The following is a 26,165-nucleotide window of genomic DNA, read 5'->3' as shown; positions in this document are numbered from 1 at the left end:
AGAGGCTGAAACTCTGGAAAACAGGTGAGTATGGGAAAATAAAATATTATGTTTTTGGGGTTCTTAGAACAAATGGAGATGGGTGAAAAATAGCATGACATGGGACCTTTAGGAGAGCACCGGTGAACAAACTGCAGTAACCTTTCCCAAATCTCTCTCGGTATCTCCAACCCCAGCTCCTCCTCCCACTTCTTTTTAATTGGTTCCATACTTACTTGGTCATGAACTTGTAGTAATTCATATAAAAAAGAAATGTGGTGTTTATCTACTATACTCCTACTCAAGCAAATATCTAATTTTTTTGGCTCAGCATTTTCAAAATTGTGGAGATGCATTCTGACCAAATGTCAGACCTGAAGAAACTTAAAGAAGTCAGGCTTTGGAATTTTGTAAAATTCCTAGAGCTGATGAAATGACAAAAAAGTGCCCTGAGATTAAAGATCCCCAACCCTGCACAGCCCCATGTCCTCCCGATGATCAAAGCCTTTGTCTGAAAAAGAAGGTGGCAATGCCGAATAGAGGCATTGCAAATGATAGAAGTTGAAGGGTGAGTTGTTTAGCCAACTTCTGCCAAATTTAGATGGTATTGTGCACAACCGGATTGTGATTATAAAGCATTTTTTAGGACGGATGGGAGACAACAGTACTGCTCCAATTAAATAAGGTAGACAATATTCACATTCTATATAGAGCCAGTTGCCAGAAAGGATTGTTTCGTCCACCCAGTAAGCCATACAGCGGATATTTGCAGTCCAGTTGTAGTGAGTAAAATGTGGCAAAGCCAATCCCCCATTTTCCGTTTACATTGATTACTTTTTCTAATTCCATGAGATCTATTTTTACAAACATAAGAAAGAATTAAAGTCTTTTTTGAAAAAAGAAAAGAAAAAAGGTTCATAAGATACATGGGCAGATTTGGAAAAAGGTTAAATAATTGGGGCAAAAAGATAATCTTAACAGGTGTCATAATTTAGTGAACGACACTTAACTCATTCAGTGCCAGCCTTTTTCAGATTTTCTACCCCCCTCAGTGCCACCGTATTAAGAGGATTAATGAAAACCTTTAAAAGAGCACGAGAAGACATTCATATATATTAAAACTGGTTCAATATCAATATGTCACTTGATATTGAACCACAATTGAACCGGAACTCTCGTTGCGGAATTACACTGCAGTTAAAGTAATTATGACCTTAAAATAGTATTTCTTGCAATACTAGTAACAACCGCGTCTGATGGTGACTGGATCCACTGACAAAATCCTCCTGAGTGAAGTGCCGGGTTTTGTGTAGAATACAAATTCCGGACCCTCATCCCTCCTAACTGCTTAGATCCACTGCCTCCTTTGGTCTGGGTCTGTCGGAAAAGCGTGGTTAGACAGGTATGGCTGTTTTCTTGCCCCACAAGTGCATGAAACAAGAGCAACCGAGAATGAACATTTTTGTTACTGTCTAAGGCTAAAGTTATAACCACAGGAAGTTGTTGCACACCACTTCCGGTTTAAAATGCGGAAGTGTGAAAAAGGTCTATTGTTCCTGCCATTCCACAATCTCTCTTCAATACAACATATTAATATATATACAGTATATTATGAATTTGTGAACGACACACTGAATCATCAAGTTACGCACATAATTTGTTTGTGCATACTATCACTATCTCAGACCACTTTTTCCAAGTTTCACAATTTTTCAGTTTTTCAGCTTTAAGGATTTTCCAATTATTGTGGAACTTTAGAATTCAAGTGCTACTTTCTTTTAGTTAAGGAAGGAAACTGACAAAGCAAACTTTTGAAGCCAACTGGAGATAGCACTAATTGTTTGCTCAAAGCAGTTCAAAAGTGTCAAACGTGTGCATAAGCTGTTTTCTTTTTCCCTTCCCCGCCTGACTGGCCAGGGGCGAACTGACTACCGGTTCTTATGTCAGAGTCCCTCGTGTGTCACCAAGAGACTTTACCGGAAATACACCAATGAGTGTTTTTGTCCCCTTGGACACCACAGGCTCATGTATTGAGCACACAATTTTTTTTTTCTCTAAGTGGAACAGAATTGCACACTTGTTGTATCATGGCTGTGCAAGTTAATTTATAATGTAATGTATAATTTAAACTTAATTAATCACCATAATTAAATTCTTCCCTGTATCTTACATATTTTTCCCGAGGGGTAGCATTGGGCTGCCATTTGCAGGTGCCAGGGGAGCAGTTAGATTGGGGTTAAGGGACTTGCTCAGTAGCCCACAGTGATGGCCCGAGTGAGATTCAAACTGGTGACCCTCCGATTACAAGGCCGCTTCCTTAAGCACTATGCCTTTTACAGTTTTTTACCCTTATTAACAAATATGTACTGATTAGATGTCAAATATACCTTCTCTAAATCTCATCTGCATTACAAAAAAGTCCTTGCTGCAGCCCTATCAGCACACCCAGGACATTTCCTTTCACAGTAATAATGGCTCATTTTAGAGAACTGGCTCTTTCGGCTCTGCTCACTAAAAAGAGCTCCCAAACAGCTCTTTTACCACTGTTGGCTGAACAGTTCTGATGTGCTTGTGCAAGTTTCTTGAGCCTGCTCAAGAAGAGATTTTTGCAGACTCTACACCAGTGGTCGCCAACCCATTGATTGCGATTGACTGGTAGATCTTTGAAACATTCCCTGTCGATTGCTTCTCCCTTGTATGACAGTGTGTGATTGCTGGGACACCTCATCCACACAGTTGCTCTGGTCAGAGAGCATACAGCCACAGCTTGACAACAGTAATGGAACTGTTCATTAGTTCACTGATGTAAAGGAGAAACGATGTGATGAGTTGGTATTTTCCTCCTGAACATTTGCGGAGTGTGACCCTGATTTCCACTGGATGCGTATCTGCGTGACTTCAGCGCAATCTGCAGTCCAGCAATCCCCACCACCTCTGGTTTTGCTGTGCATCTGTTGCAGTAAGCAGAGGGCAGCAAGGACTCAGGAGATCCCGCTAATTCATGTGTAATTGTGTGGCCCCCACAATTGTGTGGGGGGGCACTGCCCGCAAATGCCCCCCCATGACTCTGACACTCGATCCCCCTCAGTGCCAGCTGTTTTTGAGCATTTTGACTGACTGCTACCTCCTACATGTCACCTTTTATTTTGCTATCTGGCTCACAGGGTGGGGGTATTTTGTACCCACCTCCACACCCCCAATCCTCCCCCCTCCTCCCGACACGCAGGGATGACCCGTTTGGCCTGGTTAGTTGATGGTTTTATCTCACGATCACAATATTATCAATAATTCCACACATGTTCTGTGTCAGTATGTGGTGTTGTGAACTGCTGGATACTTCTCTGTAGCACAATAATCTCCCTTCTTTTCCTGCTTCTTCCTGCTTTGCTGGGTAGCATCAGTGGTTGATCTCTCATCTAAAGGTGTACTGCTGCCATCTTCAGGACACAGTTGGTCACCCCACAGCTTAGATATTGATGAGGGACCTCCGCCAGGGTGTTTTCTAGTAATCCCTGTGAAAAAATGCAAATGACGAATTATCCCGTCAATGGCACTGAGCGTTTGGATTTGAAATGACGTAATATCTCGTCAATGGCACTGAGTGAGTTAACAGCAGAATTACCCCTTTGTACTCAGATACTTTATTTTATGCTTTAAACAGACTCTTGGACACATAAAACATTAGTTTTTTGCTGCTTGTGTGGGCATAGAACAAATACTGGGACATTATTATGCAACCAAGGTTCTATATCATTGGTTTCCCAAGCAGCAGGTGCACTAGTGACATCTGACAAAAGATTAACAAATATTTACCGATATTTACTCTGTATGTGTATCTTGAGCAAATTGCACTTTTTCACAAATATTTCTATATAGTGTTAGCTGTCATTATTAAAAAAGTTATTTTAACCAAACACAACACAAACCACTTTAACTAAACACAATAAAGGTGTAATAGACATTTGAGAAATTATAAATATCAAAAACGAATAAAAACAGCCAAAAATGTACCTTGTGTCGAGATGAAGTCAACCTTTAGTTTGCAAATATTGTTGTCATATTTAGATAAGTAAATCCAAACCTGTTTCCATTTGACTTGCAATAGTAACACTGTCTGTAGTTGTTTATCTGTACTGTCTTCCCAGATCTTTTAATTGAACTGCTCCGAGGACAGATGACAAGAGTAATACTATTTCAATGTGGTTTATTCTAGTTACAGTCCGTGCCGGCCCGAGCCTCTTTGGCACCCTCGGCGAGATTTTCTTGTGGCGCCCCCTTATGTGGCGTTTTTTTTAAAATACCAAATAATTGATGTTTACATTATTGTAGTAATATTATTATAAGATTAATTTATAACACTTGCATAGTAGTCTTCACCATACCAACAAAGATACTTTACATAAGGAGAAAACATAAGCAAAATAAATGTGACTTTTTTTTTATTTTGGTAAAAGGGTTTCACATCCATATATAAAAGAACACAAACAAGTAAATAAAAGCAATTTAAATATACATCTAAGTAACAGGGAAAAAAATACAGTGTACAATCTGCAACTCATAAAAAGTGGCTTTTTGTCATATTTGCTAAAGCTGTCACTATGTAAAGACAGCTTTACATCAAACTAGTAGTTTATGTGAAAAAAAAAACAGGCTCATTGAGTCCCCCCTGCTGCCCCTGCAGCCTTCGGCAGATTGCCAGAATGCACCACGACCGAGCAAAAAGAACCAATCAGAGCGAGGATTGTGTTTGATGGGCTATCTGACAGCTGCTCACAGGCCCCGCCCCTTTCCCTTAGCTAGAGCTCTGTCTTACAGTGTATGGTCTGGAGGAGTATAACATGGAGTTGGTGACTTTTCTGCTTGAAAGGTAATTACTGCTGCTTGATTTACATTATGTTCAATTTATAATTGTTACACTAGAAATCTGTGGTGCATGTGTTCATGTGTGCGCAGCAACCTCCGTGTGGCTGCTGTAAGTGATACTGTGTTGTTGCTGTTGCTGAGGTTTGTGCACATAGGGAGAGAGACGCGTTGCAGTAATATGCTTTTAACAGAGTATGTTATATTATTGTGATGTTGCTGTCAGACTAACGTTAGCTTGTTAGCTCCTCTGAGGGAGGGACTTTGGAAAGTGTGGAGGCAGGGCAAGAGAGCAGCGGTGAGGGAGGAGGAGAGAGGGATCTGAAAGTTGTGGATTGCACCTTTAAGTGCAGACTGCAACTTTGCTACAAAATAGAGAAATACATTTAAGGTGTCATCTAGTGGAGGTCAAGTATTATTTTTAATTTAAATACTTAAGACTAAAATGTTTTGCTATTGACATTCACATTTTGTACATATCTTTTAACAGCAGGAATAAATGAATTAGGCCTCGGCTATCCTTTTTAAGGTAATCCTAATTGTATGAAACAAACTGTAACGTCAATCCAAATTTGCATAAAAATACACAGTTACCTTAAATTGATGTTAAATGACAATTAAATAAATGAATAGACTGCTGTTACCATGCAATTAATATTTTTTGTTAAGCTAGTATTTTATCTGTTTCTGTTAGCGGTAGCTGCGAACAGTGCTAACATACCTTAGCATGGCCGTTCTGCTAGCTTATTTGATAATGTACGGCTTGGGTACAATTGACCATGATTGCCTTAAAACACTGACTTACCTCTGGCTATTCCACATTTTTCCACCTCTTCTTCATTCTGTTTTTTGTTTTTCTTCTTCTCTGGTTACCAGATACTGTAATTTGTCTGGTTGTTTGGACATGACGCCACTTGCTGCACACACTCATCACACCGAGTCATGCCCCGGCCAACCTTCCACAAGTGTCAATCAATTTAAAGGGGGCGGGAGTAAAACCTTTTTTTTTTTTTTTTTTTTTATTGTCATTAAAAGTAATCATTAATAATACTATTACGTTTAGTATGTTAATTTTACCAGCGCTTTGGTTGTTTAATTACTTGTTTTTTAATTTTTTTACATTTTTTTCTGTTGGTGCTTTTAGCATTTGCCTATATTGCCTATATAACGGTCAAGTTTGCCACTATAAATCAACTGCACAATTCATACCTCCTCACTGCTCTCTCCTCTGGTGTAGTTTCCCTTCGGTTTGTGTCTTCTGCAAACTGCTACATACATCTCACTAAAAAGCAAGGGACGTCTGTGTGTGTGCGTGCGTGTGTGTGGAGCAAATATCTCCCCGACACGGTGCGAGTTCGACCTGAAACTCGGTTAACGGGTTCCAAATACCCCAAGTGTGTGTATCTGTTATTGTGGAGTAATTTCGTCATTTCAAAATGTTTATTTTAATTTTATTTCACTTCTGGACGGCCCCGAAATGAAACCTATTCAGCTTTTGACCTCAGGGTGTGAGGGGGCGCTAGCGCACCATCTATATCTATTTCACAGCACAGTTCACTTCCGGTGCGTGCATGAGCTCCAGTGGACTTCTCTTTTCTCTCTTGAGGAAAAATACTTTTTTACTGGTCTTTATTTGGTTTCAAAACGTTTATTTTCATGTTAGTTTGACCGTACGCTATTTAGACCGGACAGACCTCACCTGGAAGTTATTGACGGCAATGGCTGCTGTGTTGAAAGCTGCACATTTCTCACCAGCACGCGTGTGTGAGAGAGAACCAACGAGGAGATTTGTGTCCAAGGTAGAGAGTCACACACACACACGCACACACACACCGATCATGTGCGCTTCACTATCGATCACCGTCTACGTGTCTACGTGTGTGTAACGGACCACCATTTAGTCCGGTTATAGTCTGTGTCATGACACCCGTCCATTGGGTGGTAGTGACTGCAGTGTTGAGTGAGATCAGTAAACGGTGCTACATAGTAAAGCCCGCCTGATGATTACTGCAGCTTCACTCACGACACACCTGCCACTACACCTAATTACTGAAAATAGATAAGTTTAGTTAAAGTTAGGCAGGCACACACACTCTAAACAATAAAAAATATGAAAATGACTCAAAACTAAATATTTATACAAAAATTACACAAAAGACAGAAAAATACATCAAACGACAACAAAAACATGAAAATGACTCTAAATACACTAAACTAAATACTTATAATCCCACATGAATGCATACCTCCGACGGGCACTGTACATTACAGAAAAAAACACCAAACGAAAAAAAATATAAAAATGAGTTAAAAAAAACACATTTATAATGCGCATGTCTTATAGAATTAAACCAGGGAAATTGCACACGCTATTTTACTTTGCACCTGCAAATAAGCCCCTTTATAATGCTACAGAGTATGTTATTATTATTATGCCCATAATTGACAACTCTTCTCAAGCTCCTACTATATGAATACATACTTCCAACGGGCACTGTACTCGACTTCAAAAAAACATATATTTACAGAAAAATACACAAAATTACTCCTGAATCACACTACAATAGCAACAAAACAATAATTATACAAAAAAACACATGACTCCAAAAAAACATACATTACAAAAAAATGTAAATAAAAAACAGCAAACATTTATGCACAAAAATACAACAGAAAGATTCACAAATACACATGACTCCAAAAAACATACGTTACTGAAAAATACACCATACAAAAAAATATAAAAGTGATGATGATGAAGTCATGCACATGTCCCATAGAATTAAATCAGCGAGACTTTCGGGTCTCTCACTCTCTTTTTTACACACACACACACACACACACACACACACACACACACACACACACACACACACACACACACACACACACACACACACACACACACACACACACACACACACACACACACACAGTATTATATTATCTCTATCTAATCGTACTACTACCATATGATTGTCATTGCTATTCTTATATATTTTTTTGTATTATTCATTCACAGTATCTTATAGTTACTGGTATTGTCATTGTATTATTATTATTATTATTGCTATTACCTTATTATTTTATGTTATTGTTTTTATTGTATTATACTTACTGGTGTTCTCATTGTATTATTAGCATTGCTGTATTATCATTATATTACCTTATAATTATTTAATATTGTTTATTATTAATATTGTTTTTAGTGCATTATTATATTATTTTGTTATTGCAATTATTACCATTAATATAATTACATTACTTTTATTACTATTACTACTTTCACTATTAATATTATATCCCTATCAACATATTTATTATTATCAGGGCTCTACACAAACTTATCCAGTGGTGGCACTGGTGTGACAAACTTTCTCTGTTAGTCGAGGGGGTCCAAAATACATACATTACAGAAAAATACACCAAACAACAACAAAAATGTTAAAAATATTTATACGAAAAGTAAACAAAATGACAACAGAAATGCATTAAAATATACAAAAAGACTCCAAAAACACACAAAATTACTTAAAAAACATACATTACAGAAAAATACACCAAACAACAACAAACATATGAAAATGACTCAAAATACACAAAACTAAGTATTTATATAAAAATACACAAAATAACAACAGAAATGCACAAAACTACACTAAAAAAGATACAAAAATACACAAAAAGATTCCAGAATCACATTGCAATGGCAACAAAAAACAATAATTATACAAAAAATGCACAAAAAGACAACAGAAAGATACAAAAATACGCAATTATACCCCTTATGCTCCCACATGAATGCATACTTCCGACTGGCACTGTACTAGTTATGTAAAAGACAGTAATGTTCTTTATGGGGCTTTGTCCTAAACCCTCACTCTCCAGATGGCCACCGCGTACACACATATGACTGATAATATGAAACACATATATTACTGTAAGCATATGCTCAATCTTTAGAGTACTATTTTCCTCCCCCACATAATTTACTAATCCTTTTCACAAGCTAAGACACAAAAATTATTTTCATCCACAGCCCAAAAAGATAATCTAAACTATACAGTATAGGTTGTGCCTTCTTTATATACAGCTACTAAAGTGTTAACAAATGTATAACCTACAGAACAAAATGTTTAATATTAGTCTCAGTTGGATTCATATCCATCCCTTTATCATCCCCTTTATAATGCTCAGTCCCCAATAACGAATTATGCCTCTTATGGCCCCTCAAATAACATTAATCACTCATTAGGATTCCTTGTTCACAAAGCAGCTACTTGAAAGTAATTGCTCAATAAAGAGAAAGGAAGTTGTCGTATTCAGGAGATGTTCCTGCTGCTTCTCTCATTTGCGCTCATGCAGAGCTTTCATCTCCCCATGGTCACAAATAGAATCAGCTTCATTCACAGCACAGGAAAGCTCAGTGCTCCGCTCCTCTCACACTGCTTCAAAAAGGAAGGTGGCATGAGCACAGGGCCAGATTAACACTTTGTTGTACCCTGGGCAACAATTTTCAAGGGCCCCATCATCACGGCCCCAGGATTACTATAATATGGTAAAAGAATAAATACATTCCAGTAATATACATACATTTACTCACTACACCAATATCTAACTGTCATCAAGTGCATTTTGATGTACAGATGTGCAAATGCAAATCCTCTTGTCAAAGCCCCTCACTCACATATGATGCTATGAAAATAAAACACATCAGCATCAGTATAATCTGGCAAAACATAAACATCTGGAAACCTGTCAATTTTTCTCAAAGAAATGCTGATCTGGCAAAAATACACGGGAGTGAAAAAATGACCTATATTTGGTATTTGCTTCTTTAAATTTTCTGCGTTTCTGATCGCCTTCTCCTTTTTTAGTTTCCGTTTAGCACTTCCACTTAGCTGCCTCTCCATGTTTGCATGTTTTAAGTTGCGTAGAGCAGTGGTTCCCAAACTTTTTGTGCCCAAAGTACACCAAAGGACAAGTAAACATCTGAAGGCACATCTATTGTGTAAAATAGCTTTTATAACACGTTTTATCACTTATATCATGTACAATGTCTGTAAATGTGCATAATTATTTATGAAAGCCAAATGAAATATATGTTTACGAAATATATATATATAAAAATTACTGTAAGTATATATATATATGTATTATGAAATGAGTGTATACAAAGTAGTACATTAAAAAAATAATTATTTTGTGATAATAATAATAATAATTGCAATAATTAGGGCCCTATAAAATCAGTTTTATTTTTTCCAAATTCTGTTTCAGAATTTGTTTTTTATTCCATTTTTTTGTGTTGTTTTTTTTTTTCGAAATCTTTTTTTTCATAAAATTAGTTTTTACCTCCTGTGAGAAAACTAAATAAATATTACTAAATAAGAAAATGATAATCAAACAAAATGTCAAAAATAAAGTAAGATACAATACAGTAAATTGTAGTGACATGGATTATTCTGACTGCTCCTTTTTAATTATTTATATGTCATATAAATATGTATGAGAACAGAATTACTGTCACCCAATTGCAAATTCCACTCAAGTATCAATGGTTTATTGAATCTGATCAGGTTTATTGATTAAGTTTTGATCAATTTAATTTAAATTCACCTAACTTTAATGGTCCTGATGACATCATTCCAGACCGTAATAATTAAACAACAACAAATGGATGGTCTTGTCCACAGCAACAGACATCTTTATCCACAGATGTTGTGTAGCACAGATGAGATGTTGTTAACACACAGTAAAGTGGTGGCTCTGTATTTAGGAGTCACTGATGATTTTCATAGTTTTTTGACAGTTTAGACACGGGGTTTCAGGTGGTTTAGGAGCTGTTTGAAGCATCCAGGACCGGAGGGGAGTGGGCAGGGCACCTAATAAATGGTCCCCGGAAAAATTTCCCCATAAAAAAATGTTCCTTTTCGTCACGGTGACTGCGTTTAATTTATAGGTCACTAAATGATAATGTATGATTGTTGTCCCAAAATCTCATGACACACCTGGACTTGCCTCACGGCACACTGTTTTAGAACTACTGGCGTAGAGCACATTGCTCTTTGTAAGTCACTACATATCAATAACCTACTTTTTCAAATTACTCCTTGGGGTTTTGTCCAATCGGCATGAAACTTGGCACGTAGAGTCTTCATTTGGACCTGATCTAGAGTTTAGCAAAATGTTGTTTGTTCGGGCAAAATATGCGCAAAATATTAATGGGTAAAGTTTTCTAGCAAGCTATTAAAATGCAAACTGTTGCATATCTTGGTCAAAATATTTGCTAACCCCACCAATTCTGAGATCCTTGGTTGCCATGAGACTGTAGGGGTATGATCCAACTTTGAATAACTTAGGCCTCTAGGGGTCACTGCAATTATGAGAAATTTATATCTCCTAAATGGCACAACCCATTTTTATCAAATTTGGTGGGTATGACCTTGGTTCGCTCCTGGGACCGTATCTCAAAGTTAATCGCGATTGGTCAAAGTGGGTGTGGCTTATTACTACATTACATTGCATTGAGACAAGATGGCGCAACGGATGGCTGCTGTGGTGTGTTGGTGCGCACTTTTTTGTCTTGTTTTTGTTGTAAAATCCGCAACTGGCTGCTCTTATTCCAGAGAAGAGCTCTTGAACGTCAGGGCAACAATCCCCAAAGATTTATTTCCCACTTTCATCGCTTCCTCTGTGGATTTACTGGACATTTTACTCAAAAGTGCGCTCACCTTTGCTCACGCAGTGAAGCGCCGGAGGAGAGGAAAAAGAGCTGGTGCGCTTGTGCGCCTCCGCCAGCGCGGCCAACGCACACCGTTACCGGGGATGTTCCTCTCTGACGTGCGCTCACTGTGTAACAAAGTGGACGAACTCCAGCTGCTGTTGAGTAGAAACAGAGACCTCTCCTCATCTTCTGTTCTCTGCTTCACGGAAACGTGGCTGTGTGGAGCGGTACCGCTGCATTCCATCAAAGACCAGGGTGAGTTATAACAATGACAAACCCTGGTTCACAGCTAAGCTCAGAGGGCTGAGGGCAGACAAAGAGGTCGCTTTCAGGGGTGGAGACAGAGCCAGGTACAGAGAGTCGAAGTACACGTTTGGAAAGGAGGTGAGAAAAGCAAACGTTTGTACTCAGAGAAGCTACAACATCAGTTTTCTGCGAATGACTCGGCTTCTGTCTGGAGAGGGCTCAGGCAAATTACAAACTACAAGCCCAGAGCCCCTGCTGCTGCTAACGACCTCTGCCTGGCCAACGGTCTGAATAACTTCTATTGTAGATTTGACAGACAATGGGACAGACCTGACTCCAACCCCCCTCACACCTCTGACCAGCCTCACTCCAACACCTTCACCCCCCACATCAAAGCTACAGTCTCACCACAGCTGCTTACAGAGGCTCTCTCCCCTATCTTCCCCCCCTCCTCGCCCCCTCCCACAGAGACACCTTTCTCCATCAAAGAGAGAGATGTAAATAGACTTTTCAGGAGACAAAACCCCCGTAAGGCTTGTGGACCGGACTCTGTCTCTCCTTCCACCTTAAAGCAATTTGCTGATCAGCTGTCTCCAGTGTTCACAGACATTTTTAACAACTCACTGGAGACATGCACCGTACCAGCCTGTTTTAAGGCCTCCACCATCGTTCCTGTCCCTAAAAGCTGAGGATCACAGGACTTAATGACTACAGACCTGTCGCTCTGACATCTGTGGTCATGAAGTCCTTTGAACGCCTCATGCTCTCCCACATCAAGGACATCACCAACCCCCACCTGGACCCCCTGCAGTTTGCCTATAGATCCAACAGGTCTGTAGACGATGCTGTAAACCTGGCTCTCCACTTCATCCTCCAGCACCTGAACTCCCCAGGCTCCTACGGCAGGATTCTGTTTGTGGACTTCAGCTCTGCTTTCAACACTATGATCCCAGCTCTCCTTCAGGACAAGCTTTCCCAGCTGAATGTGCCAGACTCCACCTGCAAGTGGATCACAGACTTCCTGTCTGACAGGAGGCAGCACGTGAAGCTGGGAAAAACCATCTCTGCTCTACCATCAGCACTGGATTTCCTCAGGGCTGTGTTCTTTCTCCTCTGCTCTTCTCCCTGTACACCAACAGCTGCACCCCCTCTCACCAGTCGGTCAAACTCCTGAAGTTTGCAGACGACACGACCATCATCGGTCTCATCTCTGATGGAGACGAGTCTGACTACAGGTGGGAGACAGACCGGCTGGTGTCCTGGTGCAGCCAGAACAACCTGGAGCTCAACACTTTAAAGACAGTGGAGATGATAGCAGACTTCAGGAAGAACCCACCCCCCCTCACCCCCCTCACCCTGGGAGACTCTACAGTGAGCTCTGTGGAGTACTTCTGCTTCCTGGGGACCATCATCACTCAGGACCTCAAGTGGGAGCTGAACATCAGCTCCCTTATCAAAAAAGCTCAGCAGAGGATGTACTTCCTGCGGCAGCTGAAGAAGTTCAGTCTGCCAACAAAGATGATGGTGAACTTCTACAGCTCCATCATCCAGTCCATCCTCTGCTCCTCCATCACCATCTGGTACGCTGCAGCTATGGCCAAGGACAAGGCCAGACTGCAGCGTATCATCCACTCTGCAGAGAAGGTCATCGGCTGCAATCTGCCCTCCCTCCAGGACCTGTGCGCCTCCAGGATTTTGAGGCGTGCAGGAAAGATTGTGGCCGACCCCTCCCACCCCGGTCATAAACTGTTTCAATCTCTCCCTTCTGGAAGGAGGTTTCGGTCCATCAGGACCAGAACCTCCAGACACAAAAACAGCTTATTTCCCTCTGCCACCATCCACATGAACACACCCCAAGTCACCCACTAAACCCGATCACCACCTCCATGATGACATTTTCTGCTGCACTGTATATATATATATATATATATATATATATTTATCCTTTATTCTCTATCCGTCCTTTATTTATCCCTCATCCTTTATATTTATCATTATTATTATTGTTGTTGCTGGGTTGTTCTTTGTTTTTTATTTATTTATTTATTTTTGTTTGTTTTGTGCACCAACTACCAAGACAAATTCCTTGTACTGTTCTTTAAACTGTACATGCCCATTAAAAACATTTTTGATTCTGATTCTGATATAAATAACAAACCTTTATTTCAGCTGAAGTATTATGTTGAGGGCTGTGAAATTTACAGGGTCACTATAGAAGAGCACACAGGCGCTATAATGGGTGCAAATGCATTTTGGCCTGTAACTTTCACACTTTAAATCACATCTTCCAAAACTTCATATCCACCTGTTCACAGCGAATGGCACGTTGGCCTGTGTCCTGACGCCCACCCCGAGCCCGTCTTCCTTCGTGACGTACTTTCAAGGGCTCCGCAAAACCTGAGGGCCGAGTGGCGCGAGAAGGCTTGGCCCCCTTTCATAACTGCTTGCAGTTCTAGTTCTATTTGTACTTGTTCTACCACTATGTTTTATGTGTATGCATGGTCAGAGCTGTGTGCATATTTACACCTGTTTTATATAACGTACAAGTTAATACCGCATTATGCAGTATGCATGTCATAGGGATAGATCTGTGCGTATGAATGGTTGATCTTCTGAGAATAGGCAGGCCATTTTCCAAAAACACTGGTTAAGAGGCAGTGCTTTTATACTCACTGATTTTTTGTCCATAACATAATCTACCATGGAACAGGTTACATTGTTTTTTTTAAATTCGGAATTAGTTATTCTGAATTAAATCATTTGTAATTAATTTTTTACTTCGTGTTTACATGGAAATAGTAATTCCAGAACTGAGGTTTACATGGAAAACCAGTTTATTCGGCTTTAGATAATTCTGCTTTAGGTCTAGGGGTTGGGAAGGCTCTGAATGGACAGGGGGTGAACATGATGTATCACGTCTATCGGGAGAAACTCACAACAAACCTTTTATAATTCAGCTATAACACAGAAGACCACACATGAGATCTGTTTTCACTTTTATTTTGATTGTAGTTTTGAAGCAGCAGCTCAACAATAACATACGGTTTCAGTTTGGACCGCGGAGCGGAAGGGAGATAGGAACTTATCACCAGTAAAAACCGCAGTAAAACTCCGGAAAACAATTATCAGGAATAAATATTTGCTCCATGGTAAAGATAATAGCTCTAACAACAGGTAAAATGATAAACTGGTGATATTACAGCCTGTACATGCAGTACAGGGACGCATTTACTCCACCTCCAGGTCCTAGTGCCAGCCGTCCGGTGAAGCTTGTTCCGTTTACCGAGGTCTGTGTGTTTAATAAGTCAGTGTGTGTCCGTGTGAAAGTCTGCATGTTTATGCCTTTGTCCATCCACTCTTTTCATTATATCCATGTCTTTAAAGGCTCTTAATAAATAGTCACCAGCATGTCATTGCCGCAAGTCGTGCAAGCGCAAAATGATCTGAATTAACTTAAAGCGGCTTTAACCAAGGTAAGTGTTTACAAGAAAGAGGAATGATCTAATTCAGAATTCAAATCAGAATAAACCAGCCATTTAATTTGAATTTAACTTTAATTCAGAATTAAATTAGCATTAGGAATTAACTGTTTACAAGGAATTAACTTGTATTCTGCTTTAAAGAGGAATTAAAGGTCCCATGTAAACGTGACCAAAGAAGGTCAAGATGGGGAAAAGGACAGAAGGATCCATGCAGTAAAGATATGCTTAATGACCTCCTGTTATTGGCCCCCCATTGGTCTACTCACAGACTTGTAGGACTTTCTCAATAAAACATGCACCCGTGAAACATTTGTGTTTCCTAAAGTGATGAGTCTAAAATATCAGTGATGTTTGAGAGGAACGTACATGAAACTGAATGTTATAATTTTTGTAAGCCACAAGTTACAAGTGTGTCATATTCTGCGTTGAGTGGAGGGGACGGCAGACTGTGCCTGTCTCACAGTTGTGGAACAGCATATTTTATTTCTTCTTCTAGTTTAGTGGGGAAGTTACACTCTGTGGAGTATTAGTGGAGGTCAAAAGGTTATTATATAAACAATTCTCATGGAGGCCTTGAAGCACCCAGAAGGAATGTTTAATGCTATGGTCCCTCTTTCTTAAATGATGTAATTCTCAAGCCACAGATGTGTCGTTTCATTCTGGCAACTCAAAAACCTGCACCTAATGAAATTGGTCAGCTGCTTTGGATAAACTATATTAATTGCATCAATTAGATGATTTTAATGAAAACAGATAAAAGCCATGAAAAGCAAATATAATTTTTTAACAGGGCTCATCAAAGTCCCAGCATTGGAACAAATTTGCATGAAATCTCAAAAAGCCTTTAATTTGCAAAACTCATGTCTTGTTTGGTACTTAGAAGCACATGGTCAAATGATGCAGTCTTAAGTCCTGTGTCGAGAGAAAGCCGAATCAGAATTTAATTTGGCACATATCTCCTTATCCTGTCTGAAACATGTGGCTGGATGCAATCCTGGGATTAGCATGCACTTCACAACTACAAAATTTGGCTGGTTTCCCCTCCCCTGGCAAAGCCAACACCTAGTCTAACCCGTTTGTAAAACAGCATTTATACATTTTCTAATCTAGCCAGAGAGGGAAAAAGCCCACATACTTAATGCAGATTAGTAGTTCTTAGTTAACCAAATTGCTGTAATTATGTGTGGAAATCCAATGATGTGGACTCAACTTCATCTGAGCCATTCATTTTTGGAACTGAGTGACCCCATTCAAAGGACAGATTAGTGTTCAAGTAAACGTATGTTGAAATTCAGCTGATTTTTTTCACCCTAGGAACAGATGCAAGATTTTAACAATAGTGCTGATGTGAGTGAGGGGGGGGGTGTATGATGATGTTAGCTGTAAACAGACGGAAGGAGGGAGTGGTTCTACCTAAAACTTGTATTTGGGATCAACATATCTAAGGTTAAGCACAGTACAAGCTTATCCCACAGCCCCAGTCATGCCAGTGCATCCACAACCGACATGTGTGCAAGAGTCACTTCTGCGAACCCAGGCGCCACTTTAGGGACAGACCTGGTTTACTACCCTTTATTTCAGAACATAGTGAATCTGCCTCCAAATGTGGAGGACGTGTGAAAAATGCAGTGATCTGAGGCTTATGCTATAAGTTGTAAAATTGTTGTTCAGGTAAATGTGGTGTTCTGTTGTCAATCCTTTGTGTCCAGATGAAGCTGAGCTTTTGTGATTTCTGTTAACTTGTGTTTTTAGTGTATTCTCATTGCATTAAAATCAATGTTATTGCTTGTTTTGTTTTTTCCCCAATAACAAACAGTGGCACTATCGAAAAAAATGGCCTAAAAAACAATACAAAATATACTAAAATAAATAAATAATAATATTCATTTATTACACATTTTAGCAGTTACAGTATATGATGTGTGAGGTTTTTTTTTTTTAATAAACGTCCATTGTTCAAAAATAGTAATGCATCAAAATGAATGCTGTGCTGAATTATTAACTTATTCAAGGCTGTAATAAACTCATCTCAAATATTGCGCTCTTTTTTTTTTGTGTGTCCCCCTAGAAAAAGACAAGCCTAAAAACATACCAAAACACAAGAAAATAACATAAATGTTTTCTATATATATAGTTAGATCTGAAGTTGAAGAATAGATTTGAAAGGTTGAGAGTAAAACAAAAATCATATATTATTAAACCCCGACACAAATGTGGAAGGGGGATATACTGTAGGTTTGAGCTCCGTCTGTCCGAGTTAAATGGGACAGCTTTTCTCAGAAACTGTTTAAGATAGGATAACCAAATTTGGTGTGTGGCTTCAGGATATCAACACGAGAATGATGAACACAATTAGAAGTGCGCAATTATTTCTTCTGGAGTTTTTGCCCTTGTGCCGTTTTTATACTCTTTTCGAGGTATCTTCAAAGAGGACAGCTTTTCTTAGAGAGCGTTTAAGATAGTGATTTTATATTCTGCTGTGATAATATTTTCTTATGTATGCATCTAAGGTCAGTTCAATTCAACTTTATTTTTAATAGCGCAAATTACAACAAAGTCATCTCAATGTGCTTATCAATATATAAATGTCATAATAAGAAAGAAAAAACCCAACAAGATCCACATGAACAAGCTTTTCGCGATAGTGGGAAGTAACAACTCCCTTTTGACAGGAATAAATCTCCAGCAGAACCAGGTTCAGAGGTGGCAGCCATCTACCTTGACTGGTTGGGGTTCGTGGATGGAAGGACGAACAGAACAGGATAGAGAGATAGAACATCAGTGTCTCAAACTAGTTGAGCCGTGAACCACAGATCAGGAACTGCCATCATCAGCTTCACAACACCTGAAACGGGGAAGAGAGAGATTTGCGCAGAGAAGGCACTGAGCGGTACCGCTCAGTGCTTTAATACGTGAGCTGGGAACTTTAGCTGGGTTTAGACCGTCGTGAGACAGGTTAGTTTTACCCTACTGATGATGTGTTGTTGCAATAGTAATAATACTGTACATGATACAGTATTATCAAGTCAGCCTGTCTTGGCCTTGGGCCTCACTCCCAGTGGTCTAGTCAACACTTATTATGAAGGTGACAAATCTCTTCCCGTGTATTGGTAAGCTAACAGCGACTCCAAGGTCTGTAAATGCGACCGTTTATAGACGAGCCTATGTCCGCTCTAGTGGTTAGGTTATGTTATGATTGAGTCCTGTTTATGATATAAATCATAACCAGCTTCATCAGAATTTGAATCTTTCCCTTTATTGAACCAGTAAATGCGACCTTTCACAGACTAGCCCATGTCCGCTCCAGCAGTTAGGTTTTGATTCAGTTATGATGCAGTCCTGTTTATGCAGACTGTAAATCATAACCAGCTACATCAGAATTAAAATCTCTTCCTGTTTATTGAACCAGTAAATGCAACCGTTTACAGACAAGCCCATGTCCGCTCCAGCGGTTAGTTTATGTTATGATTTTAGTTAGAAGTTAGATTTGGGACATTTAGCAAAAGGTTGTGAGTTACAATGATAACCAATTTGGCAGGGGATGTTGATGACTATGTCTTCTTGTTTATTTTAACACTGAGGGGGGCCCTTTTTGGTCCCAAATGTTCTAAGTGAGTTTTTTTAAATGTGCCTCAAGGGTTAAATTAACTAAATTAAAAACTAGTTTCGCAGTACAACTAATTTGGGATTATAAATGTTATGTTAAGTCAAGCCTGCTAAAGGAGAGCTATCCCGGATATGTGTATCCAGTGCCATAGATCTTTACAAAAGCATGATTCTTACAAAAAACTGACTTATTTTTCTATCAAAAAATAACCATAACAACAATGCTTTTAGAAACTTACATGAAATCTTAAATCCGCAGAGTGACTAATTTGGCGGTGGTGTTTGTTTGAGTGAAGGGGTGGGAACATGTTTAATTAATGAGAAGTGTTTTATTTGTTGTGGGAAGGACAAGTATAAATAGTCCTCTTGAGAAATTATGAACCAAAACGAACGTTTTGTTATAAAACTAAAGCTAAATTAAAATGTATTGTCAAACACAATAGGTGATGAGTGTGTTCGTTTCTTTTAACTAATTGAGTGTAAGTTCCCAGGGAACAATTCACAAATCTTACATGCAATCTTTCTTCACTTTTCCTCCACTGTGTTGTATGACCTGTTTAGGCTTTTCTAACAGTACAACTAATACTGATTTATTTTGTCTAGTTGTTAACCCCTTGGTGTTAAACCCTAAAATCCTGGTATAGGCGCACCTGCAGTACTTGTTATGTTTTTAAGTGTTTTTTCGGTTGTTGTTTTTGCATGTACACTGCAGTGTTGTCTGCTCTGTCAGGATTGTGACAGTTTGACTGAACAGAAAAAGGAAAGTAATTAATGAGCCATTTTTGTTTTTCATGCTGCGCGTGTGTGTTTATTATTCCAGCAGACTACCCTCCCCCGTCGCCACCTCCTGAAGACTCCACCTCTCACCCATCATCTGCTGGCACCTTTCCTCCTCCACCACTGCATAACTTGTATGATTATCAGGTGAGAGAAGCTGCTGTTGTTTTTACGTTTTCTTTTTCATCAGTAACTGTCCGAGAACAAGGAGTGCAGCTTTCAGTAACCGCCTTCAGCGCCTCCACTCATTTAGAGGTTTTTTTTTTGTTTACACAAACAGACAGTTAAACAGTGTCTGTCCATTTGAGCTAAAGCCAACAGCAGAAACTTTTTTTGCAGCCTGGAGCAGCATGTTTGAGAGTCTTAGAGTACCAAGGATGGAATGCTGACACCTATTGGTCAAGTCGAGTCATTTGTCTTTGCTTTGTGCTGGTTATAACACTCAGAGGCTTTTGGCTCTCCTGGGATATCTGGCCCTGTGTTCCAACTGACATCATTATCACTTGACCTTTACTTCTACTTAGAAATCCCCTGAGTGCTTCACATTCTTTTGTTCATTGTTAGCAGAAGGAAAGTAGGAGAAAATATATCAGCCTTAAAGCCCCTATTTTGATCTGACCAGGTTTCTGTCCCAAAATTAATACTTTCTCAGTATGTTAAACTGATAGATCAGTGCATAATTTAGATTAGCAATATGATCCCTGCTCTTCCCTCACTGGCTGTAAACACAGTGAGGTAAACGCTCGACTGCAATCTTTGGATTAGCTGCATTTTTGTGATTATGGGATTTTTAAAATTTATTTTGTTTTCCACTATTTTGCTCTATTTTAAAAACTACAGCACAATGACCATGCAGAGATCCTAACTACACAGTTTGGTTTTCAAAAGAGAATGTTTTTTAGGCCAAAAGGCTGAGCCGTTTTTCTAACACTTTAGTGCAATGAGCATGGGTGTGCAATAAATCACCACAAAATGTACTTACCTTAATAGATATCTGTGCAAACTTCAATCCTCAATCATTTAGTAAATGCCAGTTTTTTCCAGTCAGAGTTTACATACACTATAACAGTGGTTCTCAAACTTTTTCTATTGTGTGCGTGCCAAGTACGCTTGTGTTGGGGGCATGGTGTATGGCTGAGCATTTAATTCCAGCTCGCACCCAGCCTCGCTTCTAATCAGAGGTTGAAGTCCATGGGTGACACCGTTAAGCGTCATTCTGTCACCGCTAGGACCCTGAGTTAATCTGTCTATTCAGTCAGTCAATCCACTTTCACATCCTTTTCCAACTTAGGTGTTGCCTGAGGTGTTTCATAAATCCTTGGAAAAAGGTGGGTTTCCCACCAAACATGAACGTGACACATTTAGGCAACAGAAAATGTGTCATTGACTGAAAAAGATGCAATTGCCATTCAGATTACACAGACTTCAGTGTATCAGCTATATGTGAAAAGGCCATTACAGCAAAATAAGAAGTAGTAAAAGGGTTCCTCCCATGACCACATACAGGAGGTCTAGTGCCCTATAGATTGCACCAAATACCTTGTTAATTTTTTGGGGGTTGTTGGTGGGCAAAGCATACCTTTCCATCCCTGTTACCTCTGTCCCAAGTGAGCATCTCAAAAGCAGGTCAATGTTCAAATGTTTCGATTGTTGCCAGAACTTTTAGACATGCCAATATTCTTGAAAAAAAAATCCATATCTTAATTCTTGGCTGTGTATACTGCTCTACACAAGTATACACATACCCCACACGTACCTCTAACAGTTGCACAATAGTAAAAGAAAAAAAATAAATATATATACATATATATTCTAGTAATAGAAGCTTATAAATCTTTTAAACATTTTCTATGCTCTTTTTTCTTGCATGCCCTTTGTACCTCAATTTTCTATTTATACTTTATACTTATCTTAATTTCCTGTCTATAATTTTATCTTAAATACAATCTAACAGCTTCACTAAAAGAAGCTATTCCTCATTTTGTTTATTCTCTTTTTTCGCCCGCCTTCGTCCCACCCTCTCTAACCCTGCCACAGAAACCCTAATCCATGCCTGCATTTTCTCCAGACTCAATTACTGCAATAGCCTCCTCTATAGTCTTCCTTCTACCCACCTACAAAAAATTCCAACATGTACAGAACTCAGCAGACTACTCACTCAAACCTCCTCGCCATAAAAGAGGGTACCCACTTCAAGAACCTGCTCATCACCTACAAATCCCTTAATAACCTGGCCCCTCCATACCTCTCTGACCACCTACAGCACTACCAGCCCTCTCACTGCCTCCGATCCTTTGACTCCAACCTCCTAACTTTGACTTTGTCAAATCAAAGCACAGTACCTTGGGGGATACAGTCTTCGCCACAGCCGCCCCCACCCTCTGTAACTGTCTCTCCCCAAACATCCGTGCCTCAGACTCACTACAATCTTTTAAAACACAGTTAAAACCCCACCTGTTCATACAAGCATTCAACTAACTCATCTCCTTCACTAATCAATGGTTCGCGGCTCAACTAGTCGAGAACATTCGGATGGACTGATCAATGGTTCATGGCTCAACTAGTCTGGGACACCCGGATACACTGGTCAATGGTTTGCGGCTCAACTAGTCTGGGACACTTGGATGCACTATCTTACTATCCTTCTATCCTATCCTATTTTCCCCTCTGTTCACTAACCCCAACCAGTCAAAGTGGATGGCTGCCACCTCTGAACCTGGTTTCCCTGGAGATTTCTTCCTATACAAAAGAGGGAGTTTTTTCTTCCCACTGTTGCTAAATGCTTGTTCATGTGGATCTTGTTGGGTTCTTTCTTTTTTACTATGGGCTTTATATTTTGTTCAGCGCTTTGAGATGACTTTGTTGTATTTTACTCTATATAAATAAAGTTGAATTGAATTGAATTCACTCCTGTTTCCTATAAAGAGTCTTTGAGTTTTCTTTGAAAAGCCCACGTATGCTTACATATGCGGTTCCTAGGACCAGCGATGCTAGGAACCCTATTGTAATTGCTCTGATTTTTATTATTAGGGGGCCAAGCCCAAGGGGCCTGGGGACCACGTATGTAAGCATACACGGTTCCTAGGACCAGCAGTGCTAGGAACCTTATTGTATTCGTTCCGATTATAGCTACTTTTTATTTTTCTCTTGGTAAAAGTGGTGCTGCAGGCTAAACCGTGCAAGGGAGGGCGGTGCCCTTTGGAGGGTGGGTCCAGAATCAAACCTACTTTTTTTAACTACTCCATAGGGCTTTGTCCAATCAGCGTCAAACTTGGCACGTAGACTCTTCAGTGTGACTTGATCTAAAGTTCAGCAAAGAGTATTGTTCGGACAAAATATTAAGGAGTAAAGTTTTCTAGCTAGCTATAAAAATGCGAACTGGTGCATATCTTGATCAAAATAAATGCTAATGTCACCAAATCTGAGATCTTTGGTTGGCATGTGATAGTAGGGGTATGAGCAAAATTTAAATAATTTAGGCCATTAGGGGGTGCTGCAAATATGGGAAATGTATATCTCTTAAATGGAAAGACCAATTTTTCCTTGGTGGGTGTGACTTTGGGTCGTTCCTGAGGCCATATCTTGAATTTAATCACGATTGGTCAAAGTGGACGTGGCTTATTGCAACAGAAAATATAAATAAACATTTATTTCAGCTGAATTATTATGCTGAGGTTTGTGAAATTTACAGGATAGATATACCACACAGACCACCCATACCAATAATTGCGCCACTAGAGTCTTCAGTTGGACCTGATCTATAGTTGACAAAAGAATTGTGTTCGCTCAAAATATGCATGAATAATTACTGAGTACAGTTTTCTAGCTCGCTATAAAAATGCATAACTGTTGCATATCTCGGTCAAAATAATTGCTAACAACACCAAATCTCAGATCCTTGGTTGGCATGTGACTGTGGGGGTATGAGCCAAATTTGAATAATTTAGGCCTCTAGGGGGCACTGCAATTATGAGAAATGTATACTTTTTAAATGGCACGACCTATTTTTACCAAAATTGGTGGGTATGACCTTGGGTCGCTCATGGGGCCGTATCACGAAGTTAATTGCGATTGGTCAAACAACAAACATTTAATTCAGTTGAAGTATTATGTTGAGGGCTGTGAAATTTACAGGGTACATATAGAAGAGCACACAGACCACCCATACCAAAAATTGTGCCACTAGGTTGTGCTATAATGGTGCAAATGCATCTTTGACTGTAACTTTCACATTTTAAATGACATCTTCCAAAACTTCATATTCACCTATTCACTGCAAATCGCACATTGGCCTGTGTCCTGATGGATTGATGCGGCGTCTGCAGTGATGCGGAGTCTGCACGATCCGTTGTGGTAAAGAGGGAGCTTAGGCGAAAGGCAAAGCTCTCGATCCTACCTCACTTATGGTCATGATCTTTGGGTCATGACTGAAAGAACAACAATGCGGGTACAAGCGGCTGAAATGAGTTTCCTTCGTAGTGTGGCTGGTCTCTCCCTTAGAGATAGAGTGAGAAGCTCAGTCATCCAGGAGGGGCTCGTAGTAGAGCCGCTGCTCCTCCGCAATGAGAAGAGCTTGAGGAGGTGGCTTGGGCCCCTAATTAGGATCCCCCAGGACGTCTCCCTAGTGAGGCGTTCAGCGCACGTCCTTCAAACGCCTAGGGATCCCCCCGTAAGAGCTGGAAGAAGTGGCCAGGGAGAGATAAGTCTAGGCCTTCCTGCTAAGGATGCTACCCCAATGACACAGCAATGGATAAGCGGAAGAAGATGGATGTATTATTATTATACCCAGAGTTAGTCAAATAAACGCATGGTTATTTTTCATACTGCAATTTTTTTTCAAAAATATCATCCTATATCGTTTTCGTGAGCCAAGTGTCATTTATCGTCGCGTCTCATGAACTTTGTATATCATCCCGCCCCAAATGTTTTCCATTTAAAAGGTGACTCCCAGCCTGACCATAAACATTACATGGTATATAACCTTTAATTTGGTGTCCAATCCAATTGATATTTATTGCCCGTACAAATCCCCCTGGGATAAATAAATAATAAATACATACATACTTCAGAATCTGAAATACATCAATGATATAACATTTATTTCTGTTTGTCAAACATTTTTATTTTTGTAATAAATCTTTAAATAAGACTGGCGCCCTGTCCAGGGTGTACCCCCGCCCAGCGCCCTATGAGAGCCGGAGATTGGCACCGGCAGACCCCCGCGACCCTGATAAACGGGAATAAGCGGGTATGAAAATGGATGGATGGATGGATCTTTAAATAAGATTAATCTCAGTCTGTTATTTTAACAAGATGTTAGATTTAAATATTAGTGTGTCCCAGAAGTTTTGGTTTTGAGCTGGTCGGTCAATGAACAATCCAGGTTAAAAAATGTACTACTTCTAACAGAATCAAAACTTATGAAGACCATTGACCCGGGTCCAATTAATCCTCTGAGACTGTTCCTGCTAAGAACACAAAGGAACTGTTTGCGGAGACTGTTTTCTGCGCTGAAAATAGTACGACCCACAGGCAGGTGCATATATATATATATAATGTGAGTGATCAATCAATTCAACAATGTTGATATATAATAAAGGCACACATTTAATTCCTATTAAATATTTGTAACTTTGAGAATGAAACCCAAAAACAAGCTAAATGATTGTAGAGGGATTTAGTGAACAAAACTGACTGCTTTTTAACTGGAAATAACATATATGCAAAGACTAATTACACTATAAATGAATAATGTGTCTGGACACAACACTTTCTCACACTGTGTGTAATAAACACTGGTTATCATACTTTAGCTGTCCTTTAGCAGACTGCTAACATACACACTGTGTAGCTTTGTGTGTAGCACTGATTCTAGCATGTTGGTGGCAAGTTGGACCACGTATAACTTCTCTGTTGAATTACATACAACATTTTCACATGTTCCTGTTTCATCATCTAGTTCAATTGAAAACGCATGTACAACTGAAACGGCTCCAATGCCTTATGCTGCGTTCACACCGGCAAAATGTTTGCACGGTCAGATTACATACAAAGTCAATGGGATGCATGCGGTAAGAGGCAAATTCTTTTCCTGTTGGACAGCGCGGTTTGATCCGTGTGGCAAGAGGGTTGGCTGCGGCATGCATGCTCCTGTTCAAAATATTGAACTCCAGCGAATGTTTTGCGTTGACGCGCATGCGCGAAAACCAAGTGTTTCCGACGGACCGGTATTACAGACGGACACGTTTCTGGCGGATGTTTTTAACCCACCAGAACAGAGAAGAACAAGAAGAAGACATCGAAACACGTATGAAAGTAAGTGAAAGTTGATCAGGATACTCTTATATTTTTCATATCAGGCTATCATATCATAATACCCGTCCGTCGAAAACACTTCCGTTGCGGAAACACTTCGTTGTGGCCGGTTTGCATTCGTGTTGTGACCTGTTTGCATTTGTGTTCGTTTCTGGAAATGCATTTACCTGACA

At 39.6% G+C, this 26,165-nt stretch overlaps 1 protein-coding gene across 6 annotated transcripts in view; it reads left to right on the top strand.

Annotated features, from left to right (window-relative positions):
• The window catches only part of lpp (LIM domain containing preferred translocation partner in lipoma), a 273,915-nt gene that overhangs the window by 119,613 nt on the left and 128,137 nt on the right, over positions 1 to 26,165 (top strand). For 5 of the 6 annotated variants that reach the window (XM_028443777.1, XM_028443776.1, XM_028443774.1 and 2 more), the window contains one exon: positions 19,721 to 19,824. Coding sequence is in view for 5 of the 6 variants with exons in the window: in XM_028443776.1 (XP_028299577.1) it covers positions 19,721 to 19,824 (104 nt within the window). In the remaining variant the exon portion in view is untranslated. The remainder of the gene's footprint in view (positions 1 to 19,720; positions 19,825 to 26,165) is intronic. The other variant, XM_028443772.1, reaches the window with a different exon arrangement.

This window comes from Gouania willdenowi, chromosome 4 (genome assembly GCF_900634775.1).
Source record: "Gouania willdenowi chromosome 4, fGouWil2.1, whole genome shotgun sequence".
NCBI lineage: Eukaryota > Metazoa > Chordata > Actinopteri > Blenniiformes > Gobiesocidae > Gouania > Gouania willdenowi.
This window is presented reverse-complemented; position numbering and strand designations above follow the sequence as displayed.